The sequence below is a fragment of the Anabas testudineus genome, chromosome 9 (genome assembly GCF_900324465.2).
Source record: "Anabas testudineus chromosome 9, fAnaTes1.2, whole genome shotgun sequence".
Taxonomy (NCBI): domain Eukaryota; kingdom Metazoa; phylum Chordata; class Actinopteri; order Anabantiformes; family Anabantidae; genus Anabas; species Anabas testudineus.
The window spans coordinates 25,666,525-25,680,317 of NC_046618.1; the positions used below are offsets into that span (position 1 = coordinate 25,666,525).

At 44.8% G+C, this 13,793-nt stretch overlaps 3 protein-coding genes across 8 annotated transcripts; 2 read left to right on the plus strand and 1 right to left on the minus strand.

Moving 5' to 3' along the window:
• Positions 1-1,561: 1,561 nt before the first annotated feature.
• gstt2 (glutathione S-transferase theta 2) lies at positions 1,562-4,530 on the plus strand. 2 transcript variants are annotated; one of them, XM_026342311.1, is made up of 5 exons: positions 1,562-1,813; positions 2,330-2,417; positions 2,562-2,712; positions 2,977-3,153; positions 3,262-4,530. In XM_026342311.1, the coding sequence occupies exons 1-5, from the start codon at positions 1,672-1,674 to the stop codon at positions 3,406-3,408; spliced, it is 705 nt and encodes a 234-aa protein (XP_026198096.1). In that variant the 5' UTR covers positions 1,562-1,671; the 3' UTR covers positions 3,409-4,530. The 2 variants fall into 2 exon arrangements, with proteins under 2 accessions (XP_026198096.1, XP_026198097.1); XM_026342312.1 differs by having other exon boundaries at positions 1,564-1,795.
• Positions 4,531-4,781: 251 nt separating this feature from the next.
• Positions 4,782-9,399, minus strand: chek2 (checkpoint kinase 2). 4 transcript variants are annotated; one of them, XM_026344037.1, is made up of 15 exons: positions 9,284-9,399; positions 8,433-8,736; positions 8,106-8,230; positions 7,887-8,019; positions 7,676-7,766; positions 7,253-7,349; positions 6,970-7,023; positions 6,801-6,865; positions 6,558-6,657; positions 6,249-6,335; positions 5,840-6,003; positions 5,616-5,731; positions 5,369-5,454; positions 5,192-5,263; positions 4,782-4,961 (listed from the first exon to the last, which is right to left on the minus strand). In XM_026344037.1, the coding sequence occupies exons 2-15, from the start codon at positions 8,725-8,727 to the stop codon at positions 4,857-4,859; spliced, it is 1,590 nt and encodes a 529-aa protein (XP_026199822.1). In that variant the 5' UTR covers positions 8,728-8,736; positions 9,284-9,399; the 3' UTR covers positions 4,782-4,856. The 4 variants fall into 4 exon arrangements, 3 of the variants coding, with proteins under 3 accessions (XP_026199822.1, XP_026199820.1, XP_026199821.1); XM_026344035.1 differs by having other exon boundaries at positions 4,782-4,964; positions 9,284-9,398; XM_026344036.1 differs by lacking the exon at positions 9,284-9,399 and adding an exon at positions 9,105-9,259 and having other exon boundaries at positions 4,782-4,964.
• A 44-nt stretch (positions 9,400-9,443) lies between these two features.
• entr1 (endosome associated trafficking regulator 1) lies at positions 9,444-13,279 on the plus strand. 2 transcript variants are annotated; one of them, XR_003297701.2, is made up of 10 exons: positions 9,444-9,625; positions 10,190-10,293; positions 10,371-10,467; positions 11,248-11,347; positions 11,464-11,581; positions 11,767-11,840; positions 11,914-12,025; positions 12,343-12,474; positions 12,545-12,713; positions 12,823-13,279. XR_003297701.2 is itself a non-coding variant. In XM_026344039.1 (10 exons), exons 1-10 carry the CDS (start codon positions 9,592-9,594, stop codon positions 12,911-12,913), a joined length of 930 nt encoding a protein of 309 aa, XP_026199824.1. In that variant the 5' UTR covers positions 9,444-9,591; the 3' UTR covers positions 12,914-13,277. The 2 variants fall into 2 exon arrangements, 1 of the variants encoding a protein (XP_026199824.1); XM_026344039.1 differs by having other exon boundaries at positions 10,371-10,466; positions 11,250-11,347; positions 12,343-12,405; positions 12,574-12,713; positions 12,823-13,277.
• Positions 13,280-13,793: the final 514 nt, after the last annotated feature.

Consider the following 13,793-nt stretch of genomic DNA (forward strand, 5'->3'; position numbering starts at 1 on the left):
AGTAAGAAAACTGTTCACAGTTAACACAGTCGTAAAAATACTGATATAACATGTATGTTTGGAATCTTAACAATGTTAAATTAGCGCACAGAATCGTCAACATATTCATGTCTTAGCAGTAAGACCCTTAGAAGATAATTAAAAAGTGTCTTTAAAAACGCGCAGTTCGGAGACGGGAACGTGACAAATACGTAACAAGCAGCCAATCAGACGTTGCGATGTTTGTCTCAGATTGTGGGATTGACCAATGGCAGAGCTCGATAGTCGGAGGGTGGGACCAAGACGGGAGTTAACAGGTGTTTTGTTTATTTTCTGTGTTTTTAGGTTTAAACTTATATTAAACTAATTATTTTCACGCCTTTTGAACTAAAATCTAATATTCATACTCTTCTGTAAACGTTTTAGGTTGTGAATAGGAAATGTGTCAGAATAATAAACTAAAATCCTTTGTTTTGTCTATAACCTCATTTAAACTTTAATGTTGTCCGTGTTTAACGTGCTGCTCAAAATCTAATGTTATACTTATAATTAAAAACATTTTTGAACAACTGAAAACATGAATATTAATGTTACACCGTTCAACTCCGCACTCCTCGTTATTTGTGGTGTTTTATCTGATCTCCTGTGTTTTTGGTCTGTTTCTCTCTGTGTGGTTCAGTCAGACACAGGTGAGCTGCATTATATAACAGTGTCAGATGAACTTGGGTCTCTGAGACTTCACAATCTTTGAATGGACAGTTCAGGGACTGATTTCTACAAAATCAGAAAATGTGAAAAAACAAAAAACTAAACAAAACTAACAAGGACAGAGTGCCCTTCTAACATGGTGAGTGTCTACATGCATCCTAGAGTCATTTAAATTTACCAAAAGGACCAATTGAATTTTGCGTATGTCTACTCTGTAAAAGTCATATCATCATATCAGTCAGATCATAGAAGTTACATGTGCAGATGTGGAAAAAATAAGTATGAGACGACACTCTTTTTATAAAACAGCATCCATTTGAGAAAACAGTTCACAAAAAATAAAACAAAGCTGTTCATTTCACAGCGATCGTTGCCTTCTGTTCTTCTCTCTCACCCCAACCAGTCCCTGTCTCCTGGTGCTGCTCAGTGGGGTTGTTGGGTTTTCTATATAATTCTTTATACAGTCAGTCATACAGGTCTAAAACCTTAAACACTGTAAAGTGCCTTGAGATGACTTTTGTGGTTACCTGGCGCTTTACAAATAAAATTGAATTGACTATATTTAGTTTTACTGATATTTTTGCTGCTCTGTAAGGTAAGGAGGTTTTTCTGTGTGGACTTGATTCATGAACACAGACTCCTCGTGTTAACTCTTGAAGCTTCTGTTCTGTCCTTGACCTCGAGCTGAATGTTGTCACTGTGCACAAGCACTTTATGAATATGTTTATGGATAGGTGTGTGTGTGTGTGTGTGTGTGTGTGTGTGTGTGTGTGTGTGTGGAGGTTTATGTGAGGTGCACAATCCAAAGTCCTGTATCTGGAGCCACCTGCTGCTGCAGTGTGCGGATCGACCTGCAGGGGGCAGCAGGCGCTGCTGCAGCCGTTCATGCTCTGCAGACCCATCAGAAGAAGAAAACAGCCGTGACTTTACCACCGGTTGTTTATTTTACCGATTTTCTTTCCGTTAAGATCTCGCCCAGTCTCCATGGCAACGGGACAGCCGGTGGAGGTGTATCTGGACCTCCTGTCGCAGCCCTGCCGGGCGGTGCACATCCTGCTGGACTGCGCCGGAATCCCGCACAAAGTCCGCACCGTGGCTCTGAGGAGAGGTGACGACTACCTGACTAGTTAGTTAACTAACTACTTAACTAACTAGTTAACTAACTAGTTAACTAACTAGGGCCCGGTGGTCACCCGGTTTTTAGTTTAACTCAGTTTTTCAACTTCAAATTTCTCGGTGACCTCTGCCCTAGAGACCTTTGACCCGCACCAGCTGTTTGTCAGCTCAGCAGAACTCCGTTTGAAAACTGAACAGTTTAAAAATTAAAATGTACAAATTAATAAAATAACTACGATACAGGTCGACAGTGTCTGAGCAATTCGAGGAAAACGAGTGTTTTTCTTATTTGATTTAATTTTACGTGTTAGTGACTTTAACAATGGAAGTAAAATAGAGAAAATGAATTAAAATAATATTTACTTACGTAGTAGTGAAGCCGAATCCAAGAGTTGTATTGTTGATTGTCGTATTAAGTATTTTACGGGTCACTAGGGGCTTTATAGTTAATCCTAGAGATACAACTTAAAACTGCATGTTCTCTGAATAAAGTTTGGTTGCTGTTTTTCTGTCCGTGTGTTTACAGGAGAGAACAGGACCCCAGACTTCACCAAGCTGAACCCCATGCAGAAGGTTCCTGTGATGGTGGACAACGGCTTCGTCCTCACAGAGAGGTAAAGACAGATTCCTCAAATCAGAATCAGGCACTGATGAATCAATACACAAACAGAAAACCAAACCTTCAAATATGTGGAGACTAGAAAGTGTTGCTCTGTATTATAAATTAACTTTCCTTTGTGTGTGTGTGTGTGTGTCAGTGATGCCATCCTAAAGTACCTGGCCACCAGGTACGATGTCCCGGACCACTGGTATCCACAGCAACCTGAGAAACGAGCCAAAGTGGACGAGTACACCGCGTGGCATCACAGCAACACACGACCACACGCTGCTAAAGTCTTTATCCTGGAGGTTTGTACTGATCTAACATGTTACCTGTGTTGGTTTAACAGGTGCGTTTTAAATGAGCATTAACCCTTTAGTGTCACCAGAGCAGCTTAGTAGAGTCTGAAAAACATTTTGGAGTTTGGAGTTATGAAGAAGTGAGCTGACTCTAGCTGCTAAAGAATAACACACCACAGTCTCCCACCTGTCAGAGGCCCAGGTGTGTTGTGGGTAATGTAAGCCGCAGGTGTTGATAATCTGATCATACCCACGTTTCTTCACCCGTCTCAGGTGCTCCTCCCGGCTCACACTGGCTCTCAGGTGGATGAGGGACGTTTGATTCGTGCTCTCTCTCAGCTCGACGAGACTCTGGATAAACTGGAGTCGATGTTTCTTCGCAGACAGTCGTTCCTCTGTGGTCATGACATCACTGTGGCCGACCTGCTCGCCGTATGTGAGCTCATGCAGGTGAGTCGCTCTGATTGATTTAGATAATGATCAATACCCTCCACCCCCCAAGCTTCTGTAGCTAACCTGTGTGTGTGTGTGTGTGTGTGTGTGTGTGTGCGTGCGCAGCCCCTGGGTGGGGGCAGAGACGTCCTGCAGGGTCGTCCTCAGCTGCAGAGCTGGAGGAGCAGAGTTCAGGAGGCTGTCGGCGACGCCTTCGACAGAGCTCACGCCGTCCTGTACTCTCTCAGAGACCGCCGCAAGGCCAAGCTGTGATGTCATCACATCAACCAGTCTGCAGCCAATCATCATCCAGAGACTGCACCAGGTGTAGAGTTGGGAGCAACTGCTGCCACTCTGTGATGTTGATGATGACGCCAGGTGTGTTGTGGAGTCAGCGTGTGTGGTTATAAACTCCGCCCATATTTCTTCTCCTATTTAAATGAAGGTAAATCATGTGACCTTTTCTCAAATTGTCTGACGTCACCTGACACGTTTAGAATCGCTGTGATTGACAGTTCGTCCATATCCACAACAGGAAACATTAATAATCTGCTCTGAGGTCAGTTGATCACCTGAGCAGCTCCTTAACGTGGCAGCAGGTATTTTATGTACTAAATCTAAACTCATGGTCACAAACGTTTTTGTTCAATCTGTGATTTGGAGAAACGCCAGATTCTGATCAGTAAAGAATGTTTCTGAAGTCAGATTTCCTAATTTTACCTCAGCTGAACCTGGATCAGTGGAAAAACTGAGTCATGGTTCTTACAGGATCCTGATGGGGAGTAAAGAGTTAATATCTTTCACATTACCAAAAAAACCCAGAGACACCAGAAGCAGGTGACCAGCTGGTTCTGTTTTGGTAAAACCAGAAGAATCTGGACTTGTTTCAGGCTCCAGTTGTGTCGGGTTGAAATGTGTTGGAAGAAGTAACGAATCATCACAGATTCATTGATTGATCTTCTAAAGTGTGACAGATTATAAGAGTGAAAATATTCAATCACAGTTCAATGTGTGACTCTTTTAATAATCAGATGTGAAAACATTGTCATTAATAATAATAATAATAAAAATAATATTGATCTTTGTAAAGAGGAAATAAAAGATTTTATTGATCAGTTGCTTTTTTTTAAACTGTCAGATGAACAGTAACGTTGATTCTGAGCTACAGCTGCAACTGTGTCTATAAATAAAAAACATATCCAACCTGTTGATGCTTGCTTTCCTGATGTACAACAAAGAGGTTTGAGGTTAAAGTGATTTAGTTTCTAATAATGATAAGAGACAGTCTAAACTCCGGGTTCAGGACTTGATGAAGTTACAGAAACTGATCTGACTAAATGTGTCAGGACAACAGGAACTAATACATTTGAAGATTCACAGATGGAAATAAAGTTTTGTGCAATGAAAATAAAATGTTGATGTTTCCTATCCTTTATTCACAACAAACTTTACGTGTAAAATGTTTGTGCGGCAGAGGCCACGAGAAACATCGCAGAAGTTCAAAAGTCGACAGGAAGTCAGCTGATGTGTGTTTGTCTGACGTCAGTTCACAGAAACGATACAGAGGAAAAAAAAAATTATTAAACTTAAAAAAATAAGAACACAGTGAAAAATATAAAAGAATTTATTAGGAACATGATAAACTTTATTTACAGCAGAGTGACAGTTACAGTAATAAACGAGTCATGTGACCCAAAAAACGTCTGACTCTGATTGGTCCTCTACAGCGGGGTAGGGGGCGGGGCTTGGCTTCGTTTGGCAGGATGTTCCTCCTCTTCCTCATCTCCTTCATCTCGTCCTCGTTTCCTCGTGGCTAACCGCTCTACCTGCTGGGAGGAAGGCGGGGGTCAGTGACTAAACCAGAGGGTTAGAGGCGGGGCATCACAGCATTGATGACATCACATCATAAGTTTAAAACCCCAAGCCACAGGTACTGATGCCAAAAAAACACCAGGAACCCGACTGATGTTGAACATGAAGAAGCTCGTTTGTCGTATTTAACACCAAAAATAAAAATATCTGTGATGTTCATGTTTATATTTCAGTGTGTGGTTACCACGGCAGCAGTAGCAGCAGCGTCTCCAGACGGGTACATGAGTCGGTGAGCTGTGTCCATCATGTCCCGATCCTGAACAACACATCACAGTCACACTCTGACACTGGATACTTGACACAGATCACTGCAGTACTACTGTAGTGTTACTGTAGTACTACAGTAGAGTACCACAGTTACCTGTAACCATGGATGCTGCAGAGCCTCCTCTATCGTCATCCTCTTGCTGGGATCAACCACCAGCAACTTTCTCACCACATCCTTCGCTGGAGAAACAGAGAATACCTGAAACACTTCAGGAACACCGGACTGCAGTGTCTTCTAGTACTATTAAATACTGCACTAATGCTGTGGCGCTGCAGTACTAGCAGTAGTACTCATTGTAGCAACAGTATATATTAAAGTAGCAGCAATACTGCAGTAGTACCTTGGTCAGACACGTGTTTCCACTTGGACGGAACCATGGTGAACTCTCCTCTGATGATCTGATCTGTGATCGACTGATGACCAAAGCTTTCATGGAAGGGTGGGTACCCACCCAGACTGAGAGACAGACAGGTGGAGAGACAGGTAAACATCTGAGGAAAAACTCCAAAACACAAGAATCCATGACTGAGTAATCAGAGCCAGGTGTGAGAAAGGTCACCCTACCAGACAAAGAGGAGGACTCCGAGGCTCCAGGCGTCCACAGCGAGTCCGTATCCAGTGGTGGAGGCGTGGGTGAAGACCTCAGGAGCAAGATAAGACGGGGTCCCACACAGAGTCCTCATCAGGCTGGCTTCCTCCAGGATCCTGGACTGGTTAAAGTCCGTCACCTGACACAGGATGATGATAGTTTTATGATGTTGCTGGACAGATCAGTTCATGTCCGAGATGAACAGGACCTGAGCAGGTGACCTGTCACAGGTGTGCTTCCTGTTTCTGCTGTGTGTGCAGACATTACACCTGTGCTGGTGCAATCTGTGTGTAAACACAGCTGATACAGAAGGAAACATAGATCCTGTCGTTTTTTTGCTTGCAGTGTATTTCGGTGTGATGATGATGATGAAGGTGAGAGTACCTTGATGAGACAGACGTCTTCTTGTGAGGACAGCAGAATGTTCTCTGGTTTCAGGTCTCTGTGGATGATCCCGTTACTATGGAGGTACTGCACACACAGAGTAGTCAGTTTATTAGGAACCATCCAGCAGCTGAGACCAGATGACAGGAAATGATCAACATCTGACGGAGAAGAAGTATTTTCCCCTGGGTTTTGCCTCTCAGGCTGTTTGCTTTTAGACCATCACGTTCTTTCTCTCTCTCTGATCATTACCTCCTCTTCTCTGTATTTTAACAGCTGGTTACCATAGTGACAGCTGGTCAGTCTTACCTGGACCGCTTTTAGCATCTGGTAGAAGTAAAGTTTGGCCACAGACTCTTTGAGCTGCTGCTGAGACTTCACCTTTTGGAACAGTTCACCTCCCTCCATCCTGATACGAACAGAAACCAGTTAGCTTAGCTTAGTGTTACCCTCCCCGGCCTGGTGGGCGTCAGGGAGAGGTGTGTTTTTAAACATATAGAATGGAGGCAGAGGGAAGTAGATAGATTATCTTATTTATTATCTTTAACTCACAGCTCCAACACAATGTAGTAACTGTCGTCAGTCTGATAAAAGTCCTCAGTCTTTATGAGACAAGGCTGCAGGAGACAAGGAGAGGACGCAAGGAGACAAAGAAAGGAGAAAGTTAGTGTTTCATAGTAAAGGAGTTGTCTGTATTTTGTAGTTTAGCGTCTCCACTCACGTGGTCGACTCGCTGCAGAATCTCAATCTCTGTCTTCGCGTTTCGCGTCGCTGTCTGTGATTGGACAAAACACAGATGACATGTTCACCATCCTCCCATTGGTCCAAAGACGCCATGTTTGTAGTTCTCTGAGGTTAACTTCAGCTATATTCGTCAAGGGAAGAATAAAAGGAAATGAGGGAAGGACAGAAGGAAATGAGGGAAGGAAAGGAGAAAACAGAGGAAAGGAAAAAAGGAAAGAAGGAAAGAAGGGGTGAAAGGCAGGAAGCTGAAGCTGACTCACCCCCTCAGACTTAAAGTTCTTCTTGTTTATTATCTTCACTGCTAATTTTCTACAAGTTGATCTCTCGAAGGCCAGTTTGACTTCACCACACACTCCTCTGAAACACACACACACACACACACACACACACACACACACACACACACACACACACACACACACACACACACACACACACACTATGAGTGGCAGGAAGTGACATCACAGCAGTAAAAACCAAAGATGACAACCATGACCTGTGAAGATGCAGTGATTCATGTTGGTACAGGGAAACCTCCAAACGCAGATTAGTGATGTGACACAAAACCAAAATCACGGCTGTTTCATGTCAGATCTGTAGATAAAACTTCTGACTGCACCAACACATGGAAGCTTCCCTGCACCATCACTGTTGCCGTCTGTGCTGTGAAGAGTCAGACTCACGTGCCGATGCCTCGAGTCAGTACGTATTTTTCCCGAAGCTCTTTGGGTAAACTGGACTGATCGTTAGCGCTCAGGTCAATGAAGACAAAGACTGAAGAGACAGAGACGGGACAAGGTGAGACCTGGTCAGAACATGATATCTGTAGTCACAGAGGCCAGAACACAGAGCAGGGATGGGGGGTCTTATGTTCAGTATTTGAGTCAGACTCACCTTTGTTCCGTGGTTCAGCCAGAGAGATGACGGCATTGTTCACCAGCGGAAGCTTCTTGTTTTTACCCACCAGGATTTGGTCAACAAATGTCCCGTTGTTGCTGTAGTCCTCCACAAACGCCTCGCTGCCCTCCTGACACACAGATACAGAAGATCCATGTCAGACTGGACCGGGTCTGAACACAAACACCCAGTAAACTGTACTAACAGTAATCTCACTCTGTAGATCCTGAAGTGCTTCTTGCTGTAGATTAGGAACTTTTTGGATCCTCGATCATTTGGATCACCCAGAACGTAGTCACACTTGGAGTCCCGTCCAAACAGGTACTGGTCCTCTATACAGTCTGTACACAACAGACAGTCCATATTGGTGAGTACTAAAATTGGTACTACACTTATTATTAGTACCACTATTAGGGCTTTTGAAAACCTAAGACCTGGTATAAGAACTAATGTTTGGACAAAAAACAACAAGGCCAGTTTAGGACCGGTCCTGGGACTAACATTTGAACTAGTAAACAATCCGTGTCGCCACAGTCAGCTCACCGTGGCTCCGGAATCCGCGGGCCATGGGTAGCAGGCGGCCCCAGGGTTGTGGTTCAGGCTCCTCGGGAACGGATGCCAAGGTGACAGGGATGGTGTCCACACTGCTCAGAGTCCCGGAGCTGCTGGACGTCTGGCTGCCAGAGCTCGGCCCGCTGGAAGAACTGGAACCATGCTGGGACTGCGACTTAGATTGGGATGGGGACTGAGTAGACTGGGTGGACTGGGTGGATCGGACTTGTGATGGGGACAGGGTGGACTGGGACTGGTCTCCCTCATTAGTAACCTCTTCAGACATTGCCCAGCTCTGCAGATGAGGTACATTTAATCATACTGGACAGGGATACAGGGATTATTACTACACATCCATTGCTTCTCTTCAGCACTAACAGCTCAGCAATGAACGCCATTTAGAAACCTTCAAATTTAAGAATATTTTCTTTATTTTATAGCAAAATCAATAAAGAAAAAAACATTGACACATTTTATCAATGATGGTAAAACCTCTTCTTCAGTTCGGCACAAACATAATATAAAACTTTACAGAAGAATCTCATAAATCAGAACCTGCTTTAATCACATCAGACAGAGTCTGACTCTTTACACAAAGTGTAGGAACCGTTAAATTATCTATTTTTTAAATGGAATTCGTTTAGTGTTTGACATAACCCCGACCTGTCAATCACTGCTGGATGAAGAGACCACATCAGACCTGAATGTTAAACCAAAACCCATCGACCCGGTTTGACACCGGATCCACATCCGCTCCCCTCCCACCGAGCCCCTCACTGGACATGCAGCGGACCGAGCCGGACTAAACCAGGCCAAAGCACGAACATCAGTGCTCCACTTACCGGGTTCCTGCTGGTGACCTAACCGGTCCGGACACCGACAACCGGACACGTGGGGGGGGGATTTTACCGGGACCGCGCAGGAAACGTTCTACTGTATTTTTCCTGTTACGTCACGCGGTGGTCCGCGCCAATGAGAAGTTAGAAAATGGATCACGTGAATTTTTATCTTCCGGGTCTGGTCTCGTCTGGAAGGACCTGTGGATGGACCAGGAGGACGTGATGGTCGATAACTGAGATCTGCTGGCGACGGAGGGAACTCCCACCTCCCCACTACCAGACACCTGTTGTGTGTTCACCTGTGGGTCATCATGTCCGGACCGAAGAGGCTGATCATCGCTGACGGTGAGTTCAGGTTCAGGATCAGTCCTCAGACCGGTTTCTGTTCAGTGTTCACAGGAAAACAACAGACTGAGGCTGAAAAACATGAAGTGACAGTAGGACGATGAACACAGCTCAGCGCCAAACCTCATTTGTAAACTGTAGAATTTTAGATTTGTTCCCTTATTTTCCAAATTATAACTAAAATGATAAATTAGTAAAACTCGTATGTGGTTTCTAAAGGGCCTGTCTTCAGTTCGGCATCAAAGTAAAACAGCTGTGATATCGTGATGTGTGCAGGTTTTATACTGCTCCTCATCAGAGGACTGCACGTGTGGTGGGAGCCTACAGAGAACAGAGAGACCTGTGTGATGGGTCCTGGTTCTAGGAGTCAGTCTGTATTTAACACTTTTTACTGTCTGATCCTGAGTCTGTGGACCAGTTGTTTTCTTCTTCTTGTATTTTAAAGAGGTTCTGGTGTCACTCTGTTCTCTGTGAGTGTGGGTCAGGTCAGTGAGGACATGAGAATCTGGATTTGGGTTTGTTGTGGTCTCTGTCTGAGACTCACACTGTTTTATCTGTGTTCAGATGAGGAGGTGGAGCCCGAGGAGTCGAACCCATTCTCCTTCAGAGAGTTTCTACGCTGCAAGAACCAGGATCTGGACCAGGACCAGGAGCAGACACACAGTAAGGTATGTGGACTACAGAGTCTGCAGGAAGAGAAAAATGCATGATGTGATGTTCAATACATCTGTGTGTGTGTCTGTAGACCAGCTGCTCTCAGAAGATGTTTGATGTTGGGGACTTGACCTTTGACCCTGAAGTTGGGAGCTGCTTCTTCTCTGAACCCTCTCTGGCCCCACAGGTAGTGACATCATCACTGACATCACCACAAACCAACATTACCTGATGATCCAGGTGACATCAGATTTGATCACTAGATTATTCTGGTCCCAGCTTTCTCTGAGTGGTTTACCAAACCAGGACATAGGTCTGAGGGTCAGGTCCAGGACCTGAGAGGCCATCGTAGGTCTCATTTCTGATCCTGGTTTATTAGAATTCACTCATGTGATCAGTTCTGATCTTAATGTCCTTGCGAACAAAAATCAGCTTCCTGCTTTTACAAGTTTCCTGAACTCAACCCACAAAAAACTCCCAGACGTGGTTTAAACAGCAGGTCACACAGTTCAACAAGTTTCTGTTCATCATCATACAGCGACATCTAGTGGCCACATGTCGTCAGAGCAGCTTCATTAGAGTCGGGATGATGGAGAGGACAGAACCTCCACAGAAAATGATTTCTGGTTATTTACATTAATTCAATTTCCTGTCTTTACGACTTTTAATTAGTAGCAATGAAAAACAAATGTTAGAGAAGTTTTTGAGCAGAGGAAAATTTTAATTGTCGACTTATTTTCAGTTTTGCTGTAAAACTGACCTGTTCAGTTTTTACTACAGAGACTTGATGTGGAACAAAAACTGACTTTGACCGTTCATGTTGAACCTGAAACAGGTTCCTCTGTGTTTCAACACCAGCTGATAAACTGAGTGATAGAGATTTAATTCAGCTCAGAGAAAGTTTGAGCTCTGATCAGGTGGTTTGAAGAAAGTGTTGAAGGGAACAAATAACCTGTCTCTGTCCAATCAGGAGGAGGAGGAGTGGGGGCGGAGCTTCCAGTCAGGTGTAGACAGCACCTCTTCACTGTGCACAGAGGAGGATGATGATGAGGAAGAGGAGGAGACCAGGTCAGTTGTGCTCTGATGGGTTGTTTTTCTTATCTTTACCAAAGAGCCACTCTGCCCCCTCAGGGTTCCTAATAAACTGGACACTGATGTAACAACAGACATTTGTGAACAAACAGGTTCTCGTCCAAACCAGACGTCCAACAGAGACGAGGAGGAGCAAAGAACTACGAAGGAGACGATGAGACGTCGATGGCTGAACATGTCAGCTGCAGGAGGAGGAGTTACAACCAGCAGGTTGGCAGGACACACACACACACACACACACACACACACACACCTGCTAATGTTCCAGCTGCACGCTAATGTCTACTTCAGGGAACCTGGGAGAACAGAGAATGTTTTTATTTAAATCCTTGATTTGACCTGATGATGTTTCTGCTCTGATGATCACCTCCTATCATATTTCTGTGAGTCTACAGCTGAAGGAGGAGAACATATCTCTGAGGAGAACCATCAGGGAGCTGCAGAGGAGAACGGAGGCTAATGAGAGAAGGTGAGCATCGGCCAATCACATGACAGCACCAACCAGCCAATCAGAACGCTTACCCACGATGCCTCTGTCTCAGGGTATTGGAGCTGTCAGAGGAGCTGCTGCAGAGGAGGCGTCAGGAGGAGAAGGAGGCTCAGGACCTGGAGAGCATGGTTCACTCTGTGGAGCAGAACCTCCACCTGATGACGGTGAGTTCACTGAGCAACTCCGATTATATACAGCTCTGGATCTGCTCAACTCACAGTCCCCAACACTCTGCTGCAGCAGGTCTGATAGATCCAGATCACTAAGAAACCAGCTGATCAGTGATCACTTTATTAGGAACAAACACACTGTTACTGTCAGTTCTCTTCAGAGTTAAAGCTGCTGCAAAACAAAAACATGAACATGGGACACATCCATCTGTCTTTCTCCACCTGTCTGCCTCTGTCTCCACCTGTCTCTGTGTCTCCACCTGTCTCTGTGTCTCCACCTGTCTCTGTGTCTCCACCTGTCTCCGCGACAGAAGCGAGCAGTGAAGGCAGAGAACAGTGTTTCCAAACTGAAGGTGGAGCTGCAGCAGCTGCAGGTGAGTTTTACTGACTACGTTCAAAAAACAAAAACATGTAAAACTCCTGTACACACCAAGTCTGTCCAGGTGTGTCCAGGTGTGCCCAGGTGTGCCCAGGTGTGTCCAGGTGTGCCCAGGTGTGCCCAGGTGTGTCCAGGTGTGTCCAGCTCTGTGTGTGTATCTCAGGTGGAGGTGGAGTCTCTGCGGTCGGAGAACGACCGTCTAAAGGTGGCAGAGTCACAGGTCGTCATGACGATGAGACAAAACGCTCAGGTGGCATCTGAATACCTGAACAAGACGGCAAGCCACGCCCACTCCTCCATCCGGTCAGTACCTGCACACAGACAGGTAGACAGCTACACGTCAGATGGATGTGAAGTAAAAGTGACTCTGTATCTGAATGACTGTGACCTCTTCCTGTGTGTCCGTCTGCAGTCGGCTGTTAGAGGAAGCAGAAACTCTCCGTTTGGTTTCTCAGCTGCTACAGTCCATCGACAAGATCTCCAACCTCCACACAGAGACCTGAAGTTCTTCAGACCACTGTAGACCCATGAGGACCCCGGACCACAGACCACTACAACAACTCTGAATGGAAACAGTCCAGAAAGGTCTCAGTCACTGAACGTGCAGATTTGATTATTCAGGACTCACCTGTACTGAACCCTTGATGACATCACAGCAGGTGGAGGAATAGCTGCTGCTGATTGGTCGGTTTGATGGACAGTTTCTTCCTCCTGACACAGACTGAAGACACAAACACACAGTTTTATATTTACAGTCACATTAAATGTGAAGCTGCAGCTTGTTGTGATTCTGATCTTCACTTGATCTTAACTCTACAGATAGAAACTCTGTTTTATGAGAAATAATCTTTATTAAATAAGTTCCGATTAAAATATTTCATTGTTGAATGCATTTAGATTTACATTTAGTCATTTAGCAGACGCTTTTATCCAAAGCGACTTACAAGTAGGTACAAGGCAAGCAAACAAAATCTAAGTGCAAAGGAAGTTGCAGAAGAGTTCTGTTTTCAGCAGTTTTATAAAACGGCTAAGTGAGGTGGCTGACCGTGCAGAGTTTGGCAGCTTTTTTCACCATCGTGGGATCACTGAGCTGAAGAGTTTTACTCGGTGTCGACTGTGTGGTGCTGGTACTACCAGACGTCGTTCACTGGTCGAGCACAGTGGAAGGGATGGGATGTAAACCTGGATGATTGAAGTTTCAAGACAGGCAGACATCAGACACAAGTCATTTCTGCCCAACAGTTGTTCTGTAACTGTGCTCTGAGTTGCACAAGAGTAAAAACTAACTTTTAATCTAAATTCTAGGGAACAGGGAAATGTATATTTACAGTGTGCTTCTTCTCTTTTATCAAACCTGTGATAGACTTGTGACCTGTGCAGGTG